The sequence below is a fragment of the Lytechinus variegatus genome, chromosome 15 (assembly GCF_018143015.1).
Source record: "Lytechinus variegatus isolate NC3 chromosome 15, Lvar_3.0, whole genome shotgun sequence".
NCBI lineage: Eukaryota > Metazoa > Echinodermata > Echinoidea > Temnopleuroida > Toxopneustidae > Lytechinus > Lytechinus variegatus.
The window spans coordinates 2,453,100-2,471,439 of NC_054754.1; the positions used below are offsets into that span (position 1 = coordinate 2,453,100).

The following is an 18,340-nucleotide window of genomic DNA, read 5'->3' on the forward strand; positions in this document are numbered from 1 at the left end:
ACAAGTTCGGAATTTTGAAAAAATGTGATATTCAAAACATTATTGCATTATTGAATTGATTTTTTTTTGTATATATATGTACATGTTATTGTGAATAAATACCTCGATTAAGAGGATAAAAGAAAAAATTCGTGATGGTTCAAGAATTCATTTGACGTTCGGCAATATTTTCAGGAATAATAAAATCATAATTTTGCCTTGCGGCAAGAACTTTGAAATTCGTATTGCATAGTGTGCTTAACCCGTCATCGTGTTTGCAATAAGCATCCCAAGTCAAGTTTGACCACGCTATGTATGTTTTTCCATCAAGTAAAAGAAATCGCAGACGTAAAATAATATTGAAGAAGCTGAATAAATGTTAAATTTTCATGATATAAACAAGACTGAAAACCTCTATAAATTAACAAATGAGGTAAATAACAGCTATTTTTCTTTGATAATTATAAACAAGACTAAAGTGTGTTTCCTCATTTATTCAGTAATTCTTTTATAATTCCCAAACATTTTTTTTCATACAAATAGGGGGTCTTTTATGTAAGAAATCGAAATCACATAGAATTTCATCACAATATATATTTTTTAAAAATAACATTGGCAAAAGCTAACAAGCTGATTTTGTCATTTTACATCTCGTTCTAACTCATTCTTTGAATTTTATTAACAGAAATACATAATATCTGGATAACGAATTCTCCTGAATCACTGCTATGAATGGAACAGTTTTCCGCCAGTCCGCGCACGCTACTGAAATTTATGACGAATACTTTAATCGCTCCCGCGGTGCCCGAGCGCGGGAGTTCCGAGCCAGCATTTCAACCTCTTCTGCACTTTCTCGTCATGTCGATAGAAACTTAAACCTCCAAAAGATTTACAGACAGTTGTTCTTCCCCCTTGACCATTCGTTAATCACACCCGATGCAACCCCCAGGATCGCACTTTGGACGTTGAGGGTGCAGTGGTCAAATGTATTACAGTTGTTTTATTTTTTTGCAAATCACGTTTGGGATATGACGCACTCGTCTTCCATAAATCACAGGATAAAAAAAACACAGTGCATCCTTCATCTTTCTCACCAAATGAATACATTGATGAGAAATTGGTTAGCTTTTTCGCCTCGTTTGTGTGATAGTATTCCGCCTTGTGATGAACTGAAAAACAAATTTAATGTTTGAATTTTCTTTACGCCAGTGTCATTGACCGCAAAAACGACAAAACAACAACACAAAAAACAGCAGCCTATTCTGGGGTGGATCCAGGATTTTTCGAAAGGGGGGGATTTTCCCGATGAAAAATTTGACAAGCAAGCAAAAAAAAAGTTTTAACCTAAAAATTAAGGGTATTTCGTCCACGAAACAAATAGACAAGCCGAAAAAAGGTCGCTTCACTTCTAAGGGGGGGGGGAGGCACTCTCCAGTTTTAACGGCATTTTTACATTACAAATTTTAATTGTGCCTCTCAAGGGGGGGGGGGGGGGGAGGGCACGGGCTGGCTTTTCCCCTAGATCCGCCAGTATGCCTATCAACATGTCCCTTATCCTACGAAAAAAAGAAAACAGAAACTTTGATATTGTGCAATTGTTTTTTTATGTAAACGAAAACTACTGCGTGCCTTCCTGAATTATGTTAAATTATTGGTATATTTCATTTTTTTATATCAATTATCAACATACAAATCAGAAATACATAAATACAAATCAAGAAAAAACAAAACAATGAGTTTACAGTTGTAAACTGGTAATTTCAATACATGCGAAATACAGAAACAAACTTTTCTCAGAATAAAGAATTCAACAAAGTATGTGTCAACAATTTCTTGTCGACATTTGAAAAGCTCGAATAATTGAGTATACTAAAAAAAAGAGAAAAAAATATGGGACAATAATGATTTCAAGGTCACATCTCGTTATTCCCGACACTGTAAAAAACTCTTAATTTGTGTTGTTTATACTAAAATGTATTTACGCATTATTTGACGAATGAATAATGATGATAATAAAAATGATAATAATGATAATAATAATTAAAAAAATTATGATGATAATAATAATAGGGTGCTAAAACTTACACCAGTTGATGACCCATTCCCCGAGGTGTTCAAATAACACGCGAAAGATTGAACCAAACACCAAGTGTGTAAAAGTAACAACAAAAGGTGTTGCCATAATACCCACAGGTGTTACACTAATACCAGGGTCCTTAGCAAGGATCGAGGACCGTTTTTCTACAATTGATTCCATTGACTAATGTACAACTAATCGTGAAAATCAAGCGTAAGATTAATCGCAAGCCTTTGTGTGTTCTGCTTGACCCAGAGTAAAATTCCTGGCTTGGACCTCTATATGAATACCAAATAATTCGGGCTGTGAAAGTTCGTTATTGCTAATGTTCAATAATTCTGAAAGGTTTGCAAGTCTGAAAATGAAATAAGGTTCGTCTCTATATAGCCTATTGTAGTTCGGTAGATATTTTCGTCCAGACAAAAACTTATTTTGTTTGGAATAACAAATATTCATTTCTGATTAACGAACCTTCGGAATGACGAGCCTTTGTAATAATGACACAAACTTTATGATGAAGGGACCATTTTTTTTGCATTTTCCGACTATAGTTTTAACGTTTCCGAATGAATAATGATGATAATAAAAATGATAATAATGATAATAATAATTAAAAAAATTATGATGATAATAATAATAGGGTGCTAAAACTTACACCAGTTGATGACCCATTCCCCGAGGTGTTCAAATAACACGCGAAAGATTGAACCAAACACCAAGTGTGTAAAAGTAACAACAAAAGGTGTTGCCATAATACCCACAGGTGTTACACTAACACCAGGGTCCTTAGCAAGGATCGAGGACCGTTTTTCTACAATTGATTCCATTGACTAATGTACAACTAATCGTGAAAATCAAGCGTAAGATTAATCGCAAGCCTTTGTGTGTTCTGCTTGACCCAGAGTAAAATTCCTGGCTTGGACCTCTATATGAATACCAAATAATTCGGGCTGTGAAAGTTCGTTATTGCTAATGTTCAATAATTCTGAAAGGTTTGCAAGTCTGAAAATGAAATAAGGTTCGTCTCTATATAGCCTATTGTAGTTCGGTAGATATTTTCGTCCAGACAAAAACTTATTTTGTTTGGAATAACAAATATTCATTTCTGATTAACGAACCTTCGGAATGACGAGCCTTTGTAATAATGACACAAACTTTATGATGAAGGGACCATTTTTTTTTTGCATTTTCCGACTATAGTTTTAACGTTTCCGACTTTCTGAAATAATGACGTCAGAATATTGGTATAGCGACAAATATATCGAGGTCTAACGTCCCGCAACATCATAGTTGAAATATATTTGGTCATTTTTATATGATGCTCTCTGATCCAATCACTATACAGGATTTAATCATGTTATTATTATTTCCAATATTCTATTTTAACTTATTGTATTTACACTTGCGAATGGGTCCCATTTTTCAAATGTTTAATATACTATCTTAGGGGATCCACGCTCTACAAGCAATGCTTTTTAGTGGATCCCCCTCATTTCCATATCAGATTCTGTTAAAACTATTTTACAAATGTTTTAAAACTTGTAATTGATTTGTAATCATTGTTATCATGTTTCTTTTGTATTTGTTTATATTTACACTCTAAATTACAGGGATTTAAAATAAGTCCAGATTGACTGTAGTTAGGGACCAATCGATTTCTGGATTTAGTTTAATCCTATAAGACTTAAATTTAAATCTCAAATGATTTAAATTTAAATCTTTCGAGATTCAAACTAAATCCGGAATTCGATTGGTCCCTAACTACAGTCCATCTGGACTTATTTTAAATCCCTGTAATTTAGAGTGTATGATGTATGTTTGATTTGTATTTGCTTATCATGTTGATAATGATAATGGAAATGGAAAAATAAACTTGAACTTGATGTAGGATATAACATTAAATATTAAACCGCCATGTCAGTATGACCTGCGTTTGATCGTGCGCAGAGAGGAACTCCGAACTGGCTTATTGCGATGGGGCGCAAGTAAAACTCTACTTTCAAACATGTTCTAAAGAAAGAAAGATAAAATGGTTAACCAACAAAAATGAATAAAACGAAAACGTATCTTGTATCAATGTCTCACTGGTTCATGAGCGAGACTATTCGGGGGAATTTGTTGTGTTTTTAAAACATGACTACAGCATTTTATCTATTTTATCTATTTTACATTTGAAATTTTCTTTTTACTGTTCTCCGGAGTCCCGGAGTCAATACAGGGATATGGTAGTATCTCACTGATCAATACAAAAATAAAAATGTCTTCAAATCGAAATATTCTGGGAGGGATCTTAATATAATGAATTTCCGTCAATATTTGCGGTGAGGCACAAACTAAAAATCTATTTCCCCCAAAAAAATATAAAGATAAGCTTGTCATCAATCTTTTTTTTGCAGACCGACTAACTATAAAGCTAGGATGTAACATATAAGTAGGAAACAGCAAATTTAATAGAATTAAACTGGTGAAGGACGTTGTAATAAGTCGTTTCAGTAGCATTTCAGCGAAAAACAAAGTGATCAAAATAATATAAAAAATACAGCTTGCCAACCCAGTAAACATGCAGGGCGATATCCAAAGTAAAAGGTAAATGAACCCGCATTCGTTTTATTACATTCGCATCTATTACTTTCCTCCCTGTAATGAAGAACTGAAATCTTCTTGCGATTGTGAAACATGAAATCTGTAATGCACTTCCACTGGAGGTGAGCTATTCATTATGTCACAATTTGTCATTCTTTGGGAATAAACCAAACAACTTTCGCTAACATTCCTCTCGAATCAATCCTTCTCAGACCTTCTCTAAGTCTATATAGGAGGAAATCTTCACTCCATGTTGGTCATTTTAAGGGCCTTACAATCCCCCTTCTTTCATTGGCTTTAGTCCCACAGAGACACGATAGTGTAAGCATTTAATACTGGCCATCGTATACCTTGATTGGCGTTTTGAAGCACGGCGTGGAATTAAAAGCTACTTATAGCCGCGTAACCTTCGCCTCCACTAAAACGCATCCATAGAAGAATGTTATATGTTTGTTAAAATGCGAGCGAGGCGACTCGAAGTACTAAAGCATTTTTGTATCCACAATGGGGCGATATAAAAACCCGATCAATCTTACCAACCAATTGAAAGAATTGCTTCCATTCTCCAAGAGGATATTAGTGATATTAATTTTAACCTTAGGGGCCGATGACCTAATGGAGTATATAAAGTCATGCGTGTGGTAGATAAATGGCCTCTCGTCCGAGGACCGAAAACAAAAATAAGTTTCCCTCTCATTATTCTAAGTTGGGAAACGCTGTCTGGGTAAATCTAGAATGTCCATAATTGTATATTAGATATGGGATGATAACAAAAGTTAATAATTCTCGAGGGGTTTTGTTTAATTGAACGTTTCCAACGCAATTGTTTGTTATGCTGAAATGGTATGCCCCACAAAAACATGTTATGATCGCTTGAATTCTTTGAAGATCTCCATATTAGTTGATAGGCATTATGTCGGTTCATTATTCCGTTTCATTATTTCATTTGACCCGAAAATGTTTTGCAGTTGAAAACATTTAAAATTATCTGTTAAATCTGCGCCCGAAAACAGACATTGTCCTCGTCTACAGTTAATTTATTTTCGTCTGTATTTTAAGAAGTTATTTTACCAAAATAGAATCAATAGCGCAAAGGAATTTGTTTTTGAAAATAAGAGTTTCTAAAATACCGTAATAAAAACAAAAGTAAGGAAAGCATACGATATCGATGCCTCCACTCGTTCATGTAAACACACACACACACCAAAAAGAAAGAAAACCAGATACAGTGCCTTTTTACACATTTGCTCTAGATACTTTGATCAGAATATTTTATTTAAAAATATAAAGCATCGTTATCGACACCAATAAATATTGTTATCGTCAAGAGTAATATTGAAGATCGTCACTACAAATTCATGACGACATTAGCCATGTTAGCACAGATTTACATCATTAGCACCAGCATGATCAGTGACATCAGCATCGCCTTAATCATCATCATCATCATCATTATCATCATCATCATCATCATCATTATCATTATCATCATCATCATCATCATCATTATCATCATCATCATTATCATTATCATCATCATCATCATCATCATCATTATCATCATCATCATCATCATCATCATCATCATCATCATCATCATCATCATCATCATCATCATCATTATCATCATCATCATCATCATCATCATCATCATCATCATCATCATCATCATCATCACCACCAATACCACCACCACCGACGAACATCAACCATCACCATCACAACCGCCGAAATAATCGTCACCACCATCAAAATCATCATCATCATCACACCATCATTTTACTATCTCCATCAGCATGCCATCAGAACCATCACCACATCTTCATCACCATGACTGCCACCACAAATACTATTTCTTAATCGACGTCAACATCATCATCACCATCACCACCATTGCCACCAGCACCACCACCACCACCGCCCCAAACAAAACTTCCACCTTTCCCTCATAACATCTGTCCTCATCATCTCCATTTTTTGTCATATATTAATTACAAAAAATATCCTTCGATCGCCGCGGGGGGGGGGGGCATTTTGGAATAATTGCATAAGTATTCCGAGGTTTCTGTCTCGTTAACAAGAGATCAATGCAGTGACAAGACGCCTCTTTAACATGATCCCCGTCTAAGAGACACCAAACTGACAGCTTGATAAAGGCCCCATTCATCTGGATTTAATGGTGACATATGATTCAAAAGAGATTTTAAAGCTGTTGAAAAAAGAGAAGATATCAAATAGGAGTATTCGTAAACTCGCTGAAAGGAAAGAAAGAGATTATTCGATCGGCGATTGGCTCCCAATACCCGCTGACATGGGCGACAGTTTGTATCGATCTAAAAATGAATGTTTATTTAAAATTCTTTGGGGTGTATTGTTGGATGTTTCTTTCCGCGACAAAGGGGTTATTCTGGTGTAGATTACAGCCTGAACTCGTTGATAATGCGATCAGGAATGTTCATCATTTAACCCCTGTCCTCGGCCATCATTTCCTTACAACTCGCAGTGGACGGTCTAATCATAACACATTCAATGTGTAACGGCGCCAGCATGGGCGATACATTCGAATGAAAGGAAAAAAAGGAGCTGACGATTATAAGAGTTACTGGCGTATACGTGGGGATATGGGGCGCTTGAGTCCCCCGCCAAAAGTGAATGAATGAATACATAAATGAGGAATTATGAATAAATAAAAAAAATAAAATTTAACAAAAATACAAAAAATGATAAGAAAAGAAACACTCACGATCATGAAAATAAATGATGGAAAATGCGGAAGAAGGTAAAATATGACAGCATTCCCTAAATAACATTTCCAAATTTATCACAATATTATTTTTTTTTTCATCTTAATAAGGTCAAAAAATATTTAAAAAACAGTAATTTTGACCCGTACGCCATCTTGTGCATCGTCGATTTATTTTGTGTTTGCTTGCTGCGCCACTGAAAAGGAATAAACTGGATTTTTTGTCACAATTCAAAGTAATTATTCAGTAAAACTTTGCTTGGATAATTTTGTCAACCATTCTAGATTATCAATTCTTTTTTTTTTATTTGACTTGAAATTTACGAAGAAATCAAGAAATAAGGAATTTCTTCCCTATCATGTTTAAATTAAGCAAAATTATCTACATGTAAATAAACCAAATTAATTGCTATAGTATACGCACCGAAACTAGTGTGAAATGTGCGGTTCCGCAAGGGTCAAGTTTGGGTCCGCTCCTTTTTCTGAGAATATTCATAACAATATTTTGCATTTTTGTTAAAAATTATTGTATATTTGGTCTCCCGACGAAACTATTTTCCCACACATCGTTGAAACCATTTATACATATATATATATATAAATTAATTGTTGGCATTACAAAAACTGCATTACTCGTGAATTTGTTTCGCATTCCTGATGTCTTTTTATTGCCAATACATGGAAAACCAAGATGGATGTATATATATATATATATATATATATATATATATATATATATATATATATATATATATAAAATCAGATATGAAAATAAAACTTAGACTGAAAGCGGGTTTTCTCAACAATGATCCCCAAATACATGTCTCATCAACTTAAACCTAAGGTTTCAGTATCGCCAAGATAGGTGTAAAAAAAATCAAGGACGAAAGTCGGGGGCCAACCCTCCTCGTTCCAAGCCCTGTAGAATTTCGGTCATGTTGATAAGATGGTATAAATTTTGTCATAAGTTTTATCCACTAGCAAGTAAAACGTATACAATATCGTAATTATTATTGATTCTTAATACTTTAACAAGATGAAATCCCTTGAGAATAGAAACTTATTGGAATCCCATTGACGTCTCACTAGCTCCCGTCTCGGTGGTCTTTTGGCCGTGTCTGCATTCATATGAAACATCACCATAGCCAGACAGGACGAGGTGGACAAAACGGCATTTTGATTACTTCCAATTAGCCTAGATAAATAGTGCTTTACCAATCGATATTAAACCGTGTAATGAATTGTAATTGAAACGAATGATTGTGACGTAACACATAATGTGTGATCTACCAAGGGGTTCTAACTGAGCGATCGTTGAACTGTGTGTGGGTCACGACGACCCTGGACGGCTAGGAGAAGGGTTTCCTACTTACAGTTTTATTGCCCCCTTGGGACAAAAAAAAGAAATCGATTTTCTTCACCATTTAGGATTGAAATGCTGATTAATGATGATAGAGACGCATGCGATCCGCATAGTTATTACAGCTAAAGCACATCAAGACAGTATTTCTTTCAGAACATACAGAGTTCTATAAGTATCACTCTTCATTTATTATCTGAAAACGATAAACATATATATTGGAAAAAATACGCACAATCGCCACTGAACCTGAATAGAAAAGTAATTAATCCTACTGATCATAAATAATAAATACATTATGACTTTATAAATGAAGTTATAGACTACGAAGGTATGTAGTAAGGTAAAATTGTCAGAGCTGGGTATTCAAGACAGTGAAATATTTCTAAGTTTTCGGGAGAATGAGGTGAGCGAACAAAAAAAGATACACCTCGTTAGATTTTTTCTTCTACATACATGTAGGTCATAGATTTGGTATGTAACAAATACAATAATAATAATAATAGCGGTATTTACAAAGCGCCTTTTGCCTGAGGATACAAAGCGCTGCCCCGGCTTTAGCTCGAGCTGCCATCACCGGCGCTCAGTGCATGCAAGGAATTAATCCTGCCGGGTACCCATTCACCTCACCTGGGTCGAGTGCAGCACATTGCGGATAAATTTCTTGCTGAAGGAAAACACGCCATGGTTAGGATTCGAACACATCACCCTCTGTTTGAAAGGTGAGAGTCAGAACCACTAGACCATGACGCACCCACAATCACATTATGCTTAGAGAATTAAAATGTAGAGGAAAACGTTTATACGTAAAATAAACTATAATAGGCATACTTTTTGACCAAAGAATCGATGAATAAATAAATGAATAAAAAAAAATTATTATGAAAATATTTTAAAATAAAAAAAAACTCGGGACTCCCAACCATGAGCAGTTAGAAAGTGGCTTTGCGTCTCGACTGAACTCATGTTACGAATTTTTGTTTGTTTCTCAAATGTTTTTTTTCCTGCATTCTCTACCTACATGATTTTGCAAGTACATGTACAGCGATAAAAACTAGCAGTATTGCTATAGGGGATTCAAAAGGATAAAGATGGTCCCCAAAAATAAAATAAACAAATAAATAAATAAAAATCAGGGATATTATATAGTTCTATTAAATACCTTTTCCCATTACTTTTGTTCTCACTTATCATTTTAAACATAAGGAGGCACCTCTTTGGTATTGTACCATAATGATATGCTTAAGTGACTAGCGTAAATTTTGCCAAGAAGAGATAAGTTATACAAACATGTAAAAAAAACATAACCCAACTAAAAAAAAAAAAAAATTAGTTACAGTGAATTGATGACCCAGTCATTACATAAAACTTTATAGAGTTATAGAAATTGTTTCTTTTCAGTTGCTGGTGAATTGCCGCACTGAGTATGAGTAAAGTATTTCAGTCATCTGTAAAATACAATTAAACAGAACAATGATTAGGAATGTCACTTAAATGAAGTTGAAATAGCAAGGGTCCGAGCAGACCTCCTAGAGGAGCACCACATACATGTACGAAATCCATTTCTTTACAATCAGGGAATATTCATAATCCTATTAAAGTATAGTTGATTTGAATCTATTATTCACGACTTGCAACATTTTTCAAAGTAAGGTTGGTATCAATAATGTGACATCATAATTTTTCTCAGGGGTTGATTAATAAAGATATTACATTTGTTTTACTTTATCTTGTATAGCTTTACCGAATTACTTGAATACGAACCTGCCGACCTGTGCCTAAAAATTATCTGACAAATTTGAACAGTAGGATAGCATTTCTAAACCGCTAATATTCATTTAAATTAGTATAGAATTGTTTGTCATTCATTAAGAATAAACAAACTGTGATATCTATAGTTGCTAAGTGTATTTGTAATTGTAGCATTTTGGACAATATCATTTACTTCATTGGATATAAAAGTTTGAATGTCGCTTGACTCTATACACATTGCAGGTCGCTACTTTTATCAGGGATATATGAATATATAATTATCAACAATCATTATCAGCAGTATATAACAGCAGCGACAACACCAACACCCCCACCACCATGACTACAACAGTCGTAATCACACAATATCCTCACCGCTACTCACTACATATCATCACCATCATCACCATGATAATCACCGTAGTCACCATCATCATCAGATTCATCATTGTCTCCATTATGATGATGACCATCATCATCATCATCAGATTTATCATCGGATTCATCATTGTCACCATCATCAGAATTCATCATCGGATTCATCATTGCCACTATTGTGATCTTCATCGTCATCACCATCGCCGCCATCATCTTCATCACCATCATCATTATCATCTCCATCATCACCATTGCTAATCAGTGGCGAAATGAGGTAAAAGTTACGAGGGGCCACATGGGGGGGGGGGGGGGTAGCTTCCCAGGCCCCCATCTGTACGTCACTGTTTCAATCTCCATAGTCATCACTATTGCATAATCACCATCATTATTATCATCATTATCATCATCATCATCATCGCCATCATCAACACGATCACCACCAACGTTGAGCCCTGTTTTGTAATATAAAATAGGAAAGAGGATATTTTTGGGAGGAACAGAGTATTGAACTTTTGCTCATGGTTCTTTGAAACTGAATGAAATTTATTGTTCACCAATTATTCAATAATTATTCAAATTATTCAATAATTTTGTACATCAATTTTATATGATTACGATGAGCTCGGCTTTAGTTATGTTAGTACATGAGAGAAGGCCGACTTGAGACATTTGATCTGGAGAGAAAAGGGCTAGGGAAGGCTGAAGACGGACACTCAACTCACCAACTCAAGCCAGCGTTCTCACAGCGCTCTCACCACTCCAATCCACCCATGCAGCCTTCTACTCAAGACCCTCATCTTGTTTACTACTCAAGCATTTATACTCTTTCTGGTATACAGTAAGGACTACACTCTGCTTCCTAACTTTCATTTTCTTGCCTCCCCATTTCACTACTACCTCTATCCACGTTTTTTTTTCAGTCCTTTCCAAGACTTTACACATCGTGTACCGTAAACCACTTCCGCGTTGTTATATGAACATCAAATTTATTTAAATAATTTCATCTTTAAAAAAAACTGATTGGTAGATCTAATACTTCGTAAACAATTATTTCAGATTTAGTTTCAATTTATTTCATTTATATTGAAGACAACAACTTCTTTTTTAATAAAAAAATGTAGTGACAACACCGAGGTCTATACTACACCCCTCAAAAAAGTTTGGAAATCTAAGTTTGGCCATTAATTTCTCCCTTCGCCCAATTTTACACAACGCATATTTGATATCGTTCAAAAGATCATTTAATTTTCTTTAAATTGATACCATGCTTGTTATGGTCATGACATCACGAAAAGAGCAGGATTCAAAAGTGTTGGATGAGGTCTGAACTGAAAAGCTGCAAAACGAGCAGAAATAGTCATGAATGGTCAATGCAGAACATGATTCTTTTGTCCGTGTCAATATATGAAAATCCATTCAAATCTATCCTCCGCTCCTTCATTTATTATGTTTTGTTGTGGTTTTTGTAGTGATGGTTCTATGAGATGACATGGTTTGAGTCGTGGTTTGAAATCCCATGCATGTGTGTTTGTTTGTTATATGTTTGCTCGTTCAGAGGTTTGCTTGATTGCATGTTAATGGTGATGTTAAGGTGCATGAAAACGATTAAATGAAACCTCTCAGAAACTCACCCATCACTACATTGATATTGTGTCATTTTTTGAAACTTATGAATTTTGACATTGCCCCACATTTCAAGGCACTGCACCTCCATGCGAAGCATAATCATATCATGTAGGGTATCATTTCAAAGAAAATAAAATGATCTATTCATTGATATTGACTAAAACCGACGAGGGAATATCGGTCAAAGTCAGATTTCTAAACTTTTTTGAGGAGTTTATATATTAAGATAATAACATTCAGCTGGGAACGTTTACAGCGTATTCACAAATTAAACATACAAAGCAAAGGGTTCAACCCCAAAGCCAACTTTACATTATGAAATATTCACAATTTTATTTTCATTAAAACTATTAACCACCGTTTAAATGAAGTATATATAAGTGTTGTGCAAGAAAATAGGCAATTATAACAAAAGACAAGTATATCGCACAGCCTGTAAAAAAAAGAAAGAGGAAATTTCTAAAAGAGGACAGCTATTTCCGAATTTGAAAAAAGGTAAAAAAAAAAAGAAGCTACAATCAGAGTGGTGGTAAGACGGAGCGGCGTCAAACAGCTTTCCTATGCTCGATGCCGCCGATAAATCGCTATACATTTGTTAATCAGCTGGTTAGATAATACAACACAATATCAATAAATGTTTTAAAAGCATCCATCAGAATATCGAATCCCGGTAACTGTTCACTGCCTGTTTTAATGATTTCATAATAAATGGTCAAATGTGTAATGCGTTTCAAGAGCGAATGCAAACGTTCGTAATTCCATACTACTGTATTTCAACTGCATACGTACAAAACAACAACAACCATCGGAAACACGAATAAGCAAAGTAACTAATATCAGAAATTGTAAATCGTGGATTAAAGGACAGAGCATTAAAATGTACGCGAATGATCAGATCATGGTCAAATATTGAACTAATATAAGAATCTGTTTTTTCTTTGATCGACTCTGGTACACAAAATGTGAGGTGTGCATGGTCATGACTGTGCTAAATTTGATAAACGTATTCGAAGTCCCATTTCTAACTAAACGTTCACGATATTCACAATTTATAATATATCAATATCAATATATATTTTTAGGCGTCCATAGAACGACTTGGCAGAATAAGGGTATGCCGCAGGGAACTTCAAAGCCAAGTGGAATGCTATGCTTCAAGACCCTTAGATGCGTTTTGCATAAAGTACAAGAGTTACAGCTCCTTCCTAACATGCGACAATAGGAGAAACTAGGGAGTTTTGGCACCGCGATGGTGAACGCTTTCAAGAACATAGAAAATGTATTGTCAAATGCTCTTCATGACACTGAGCAACCAAAACATTTTTTTTTTCGATAATTGGTGAAACAAAACAACAGTTTTGTTCTGGACTCTGGGCAAACGACACATTTGCAATTCTTTGTCAGCTCCGAAACTTTGGATGAATCTGTTCTGGTTCACCAATTTTCGACAAAGACCTCCCAGCTGTTCATTGTCATTTGACAGGCATTTTCAATACATTTACTATGTTCTTTAATTCCTTCTACGAACATGGCGAATACCTTGCAAAGCGTTCAATTCATATAGCACAACCACAACTGAATAATTTTCCGGAAATCAAAGAACTCTAGACTTTAGATACCATAATAACAAGTTAGATATATCAATGTTGATATTGTACAAGAAATTTCTTCATTTTTTGTCTATATATCTGTATCATCCTCACGCTATCTGTCTTTCCTTTGAATATACACTTCTTAATTGTATGTTTTCTCACCATCACCGTGGTCATGGTGATGACATCTTTAACCTAACAAAGTTATTGATGCCTTATTCCACTTCCTTGTTAAAATCAAATGACACATTTTGGTCATTCATTGCAGTAAGAATCATACTTCTTGGAAAGTGAGGAAAATAAAGCAGGAATGCCGACAAGATCTCATCACGTGATCGAAAATAAGACTTCTCAACCCGTCCATCTTCATTCTCTTTCAGTAAGGTTGTGTCTTTGATGCAGATGAATCGATTATCAGGAAATGCCAAACATCGCAAGCTGGTCAAGAAGGGAACATCCGGATTGACCACTGTATAGAATGCCGTTGTGGTGTCTTTGAAGTACTCCATCCTGACGTATTTCTTGTAATGGATGGTGATGTATGAAAACCATTCCCCGGAAGTGGCCTCAAACTCCTCCGCTCTATCTTGGTCCGTAATAATGGCGTGCTGCCGGACAACAGCGTCTCCTTGGCGGACGAACCGGTAACGCAGGAAGGAATCCTGGTAAACGGGAGACGTCTCCCCCTCGAAGTCGAAAGAAATGGCGCGAAATGATGGACACCCTGATCCAACGTCTACCATGTGACTGCTTCCTTCGGCTGTCAGGTGACGCACCATGAGCAGCATGTGGACATCCTTGTACCCTCGGCAATCACTGGGTACGAAGGCTACATCGTATCCCAACGCTCGAAGCAACATCCTGCAGAACACGTTGAGTGTGTAGCACAGGCCACCGGTTCCTTCGTGCATGTCTTCCTTGATTTCTTCTAGGGTTGGTAGGTGTCTATTCTCCTGCGGGGTGACCAGATTCTTGACCGTGTGGAAGGGTAGGTGACGATGCATTGCGACTATAATCTCGTTCAAAAGGGTTTCTCTGTCAGCGGAAAGCATCTGCTCCACTGACGCCATTCTGAGATTCTCGTCTAGATATGACAATGCTTCTTTTTCAGTCAATGTTACGTCATCGATGATCGACATTTTGGATTATATGTATTTCTCTTGCGGAATTCCTGGAAGAGAACAACGACATTGAAATTCTTACCATTAATGAACATCAATATGGTATGTTGTTACTTTGTCATAAACGTTGTTTTCATAAAAAGACATCAGTGTTTCATGGGAAAGAGAAGAATATATGAATCAGTATTTGCATTATAGAGGAAAAGAACTTTAACTTGATTCTTGCACATACTCAATAATTTTGCCGGAATAAGGCCATATTTTGATGTTTCCAACTACATGTTCCTTGTCATTTTTTCAGATAATTATCAGGTATGAATTTAACCTTTCCCATTTTTTTAGTGGAGGGGAATTATTGAACTCTAGCCTAGTACTAGTGTGTAAACGATTTACTATTCTTTTTATTTCCATAAAATCACATCATAGAACCTACTTTTTCAGTGAGAAACAAAATAAACTATATCTTTCGAATAAACCTGTCTATACATAGATCTAAGAGGGGAATCTAATTGGTAACATGTCTACATAGATAAAATGTCTCGGACAACTCACCCCTTAAAAAGGAAAAAAATGTTCAGTAAATGTGTTATGTAACATCGAAATTTTAAGGAACAAGTAAAGCAGACGTAACACGGAGTATAACCGAATCATGCACGGGTTTAATAGATTAGTCATACACAGCAAAAACTATGGTGTTAACCGGTGTACATAGAGGACCACACCAGTTATTTTACACCGGTGTTAAATTGGTGGTGTTAGTTTTACACCTATAGGTGTTATAACAACACCTTTTGTTGTTACATTTACACTCTTTGGTGCTATGTTTAATCTCTAGGATGTAATTTTAACACCTCAGGGTGTGGTCCTCTATTAACACCAATTGGTGTCAGTTTTAACACCACAGTTCTTACAGTGTATGAATACCAGGAGATTGTCAACACTTTCTCACATTGCCAAAAATATAGCTAGGACTAGACGGTCATTTTTCATGTTTTTCGACATCTTCAATAATCACACGTTTATGAATTGAAACAGATATGACGAGTAATTTGAACATGTGTATATAAACAAGATTACAACGCTTTCCTTAAAAAGTGATATGCCAATGGCTTTTAATGAATTAAATAATGTTGTAAGAAAAGAAACATTAAGTTTCTCCGTTAGAACTTACTATATTTTATATTGATCTTCGACAGTCTGCAACAGGCTGTATCCTAAAGTGATAACCAAGAACTATCGATAAAGAAAACAGTTTATCTGCACCGATACCGTTGATATAACATTTGAGAGGACATTTATAAACTTTGTCCTGGATAAAATGTGTTTCAATCTGTTGGGTCCAATGCGTATCTACATAAAGTAAGAGACAAAAATCGATAGAAAACCTTGTTGTGATAAAGTATCAGGGTGATCTATATCCGTATTGAATAGTTTATTTAATGGTTCATTGCACACGACTTTCTCCCTTTTTCAATAGATATAAAGAACTCTGCCTCTAATCCCGATGGTCCGTCATTCCCGGAACATTCTATGACCGGACACGGTCTTTTTATAAACGTCATGCAATGGTTACACTCGAACCCGTTTGCATTACATGGGCAAATCAACGGTTACCGACGTTACCAACATGGCTGCTATTACTCAAGCATGTATTTTGCTCATGCCACTGCATTTAGTTTGTCACTATTTTATCTTATCCTTAAATTGTATTCATGTCTAAATTTTGTTATCACACTGCTATAAATTTGTCACATTTCAAATTCTTCGCTGTCATTTTACGATTATGTTTATGTATTGTAAATTTATTTTTACTTTACAATAAATGCAGAAATTCCTGCAAAAAAATACATGTACATAGCCATATTGTTTATATAGTCGTTTTATGTTTTTCCTCGTATATATATTATGAAACACACACACACATTTTTTTTCAACATGTTTTTATTAGGATTTCATTCAGATGAATTACATAAAATGCAGGTTAATACAAAAAAAGTACATATATATTTACCAAGAACTGAAGCAAACAAGGACGGAATGAAACTCCACACATCCTCATTTTTTTTTTTTTTTTTTTTAAATATACGCTACCTAGTACTTACATTTTTTTAAAACAAGTACACACCTAGTTACAAATAATGCGTGAAGCATTTCCATTTATTTGAATGCAGGATAAAAGAGCACAGGTGTCGTAGCCGGGGATCGAACCCCAGACTTTCCATGTATAGCCAGGCGCCTTAGACCACTCGGCCACGGCACCCTCACACACACCCTCACACACCCACACACACACACAGGCGCGTCGCTAGGCCTTTTCCAGTAAGGGGGGGGGGGGTGGGTGGAATATTAGATACTTTTACTTGAAAACATAACATTTTCACAAGTTTTTGTGTAAAGAACAAACTTTGATTCCGCATATGTGATTGAACAAGCTTTGTATCTCAATGAACATTATGAGAGTGCAAAGCGCGAGCTGAAATTTTAGTATAGGGGAAGGAGGGGTAAGTTGAGCATAGGGGCAAGTTGAGCCACCAGCCCCAGGCCAATAATGAATGAGTCAGACATTGTGGTGGTGTCATGTATTGATGACCCATAGCATAACCCCTAACCCCACCACATTGTTTTCAACTTTGAAACAAAAAGTAGTTTTTTAGAGGGAAAAATATGAATTTCAGCCAAAAAAGTAAAAAAGAGTGTGAAATAGATAAGTGCTTTATAAACACACACATCTTTAAAAATAATAAAGACATGATAACAACATTATTAGTCCAGGTATGGATCTTCATTCTTGTCATAGTCTTTTATATGATGGATGCATAATAAATGTGTGGATACAAAATTATCGCACTAAGTTCGGACTGGGGTAAGTTGAGCCAAACAGCATGGGGCAAGTTGAGCCACGGTAATTCCTATGGTAATGTATCTTAAAAAACAAACAAACCATAAAAATCTATTGAAATGCTGGCTGAAAGGAGCAAATTTACATGACTGCTCTTTTCCTTTTAAAGGATGTTAGTATTTATAGAGAATTAGCAAGTGAAAAGACTTTAAACAAAAAATTGACATGCTGGTTCTCCCCTCATACATTTTGTACATAGTTTTTGTGGCTCAACTTACCCCAGAAGGTGG

At 35.5% G+C, this 18,340-nt stretch overlaps 1 protein-coding gene across 1 annotated transcript; it reads right to left on the reverse strand.

Annotated features, from left to right (window-relative positions):
• Positions 1-12,347: 12,347 nt before the first annotated feature.
• Positions 12,348-16,588, reverse strand: LOC121428956. Its single transcript, XM_041625851.1, has 2 exons — positions 16,383-16,588; positions 12,348-15,261 (listed from the first exon to the last, which is right to left on the reverse strand). The coding sequence occupies exon 2, from the start codon at positions 15,227-15,229 to the stop codon at positions 14,306-14,308; it is 924 nt and encodes a 307-aa protein (XP_041481785.1). The 5' UTR covers positions 15,230-15,261; positions 16,383-16,588; the 3' UTR covers positions 12,348-14,305.
• Between the last annotated feature and the right edge of the window lie 1,752 nt (positions 16,589-18,340).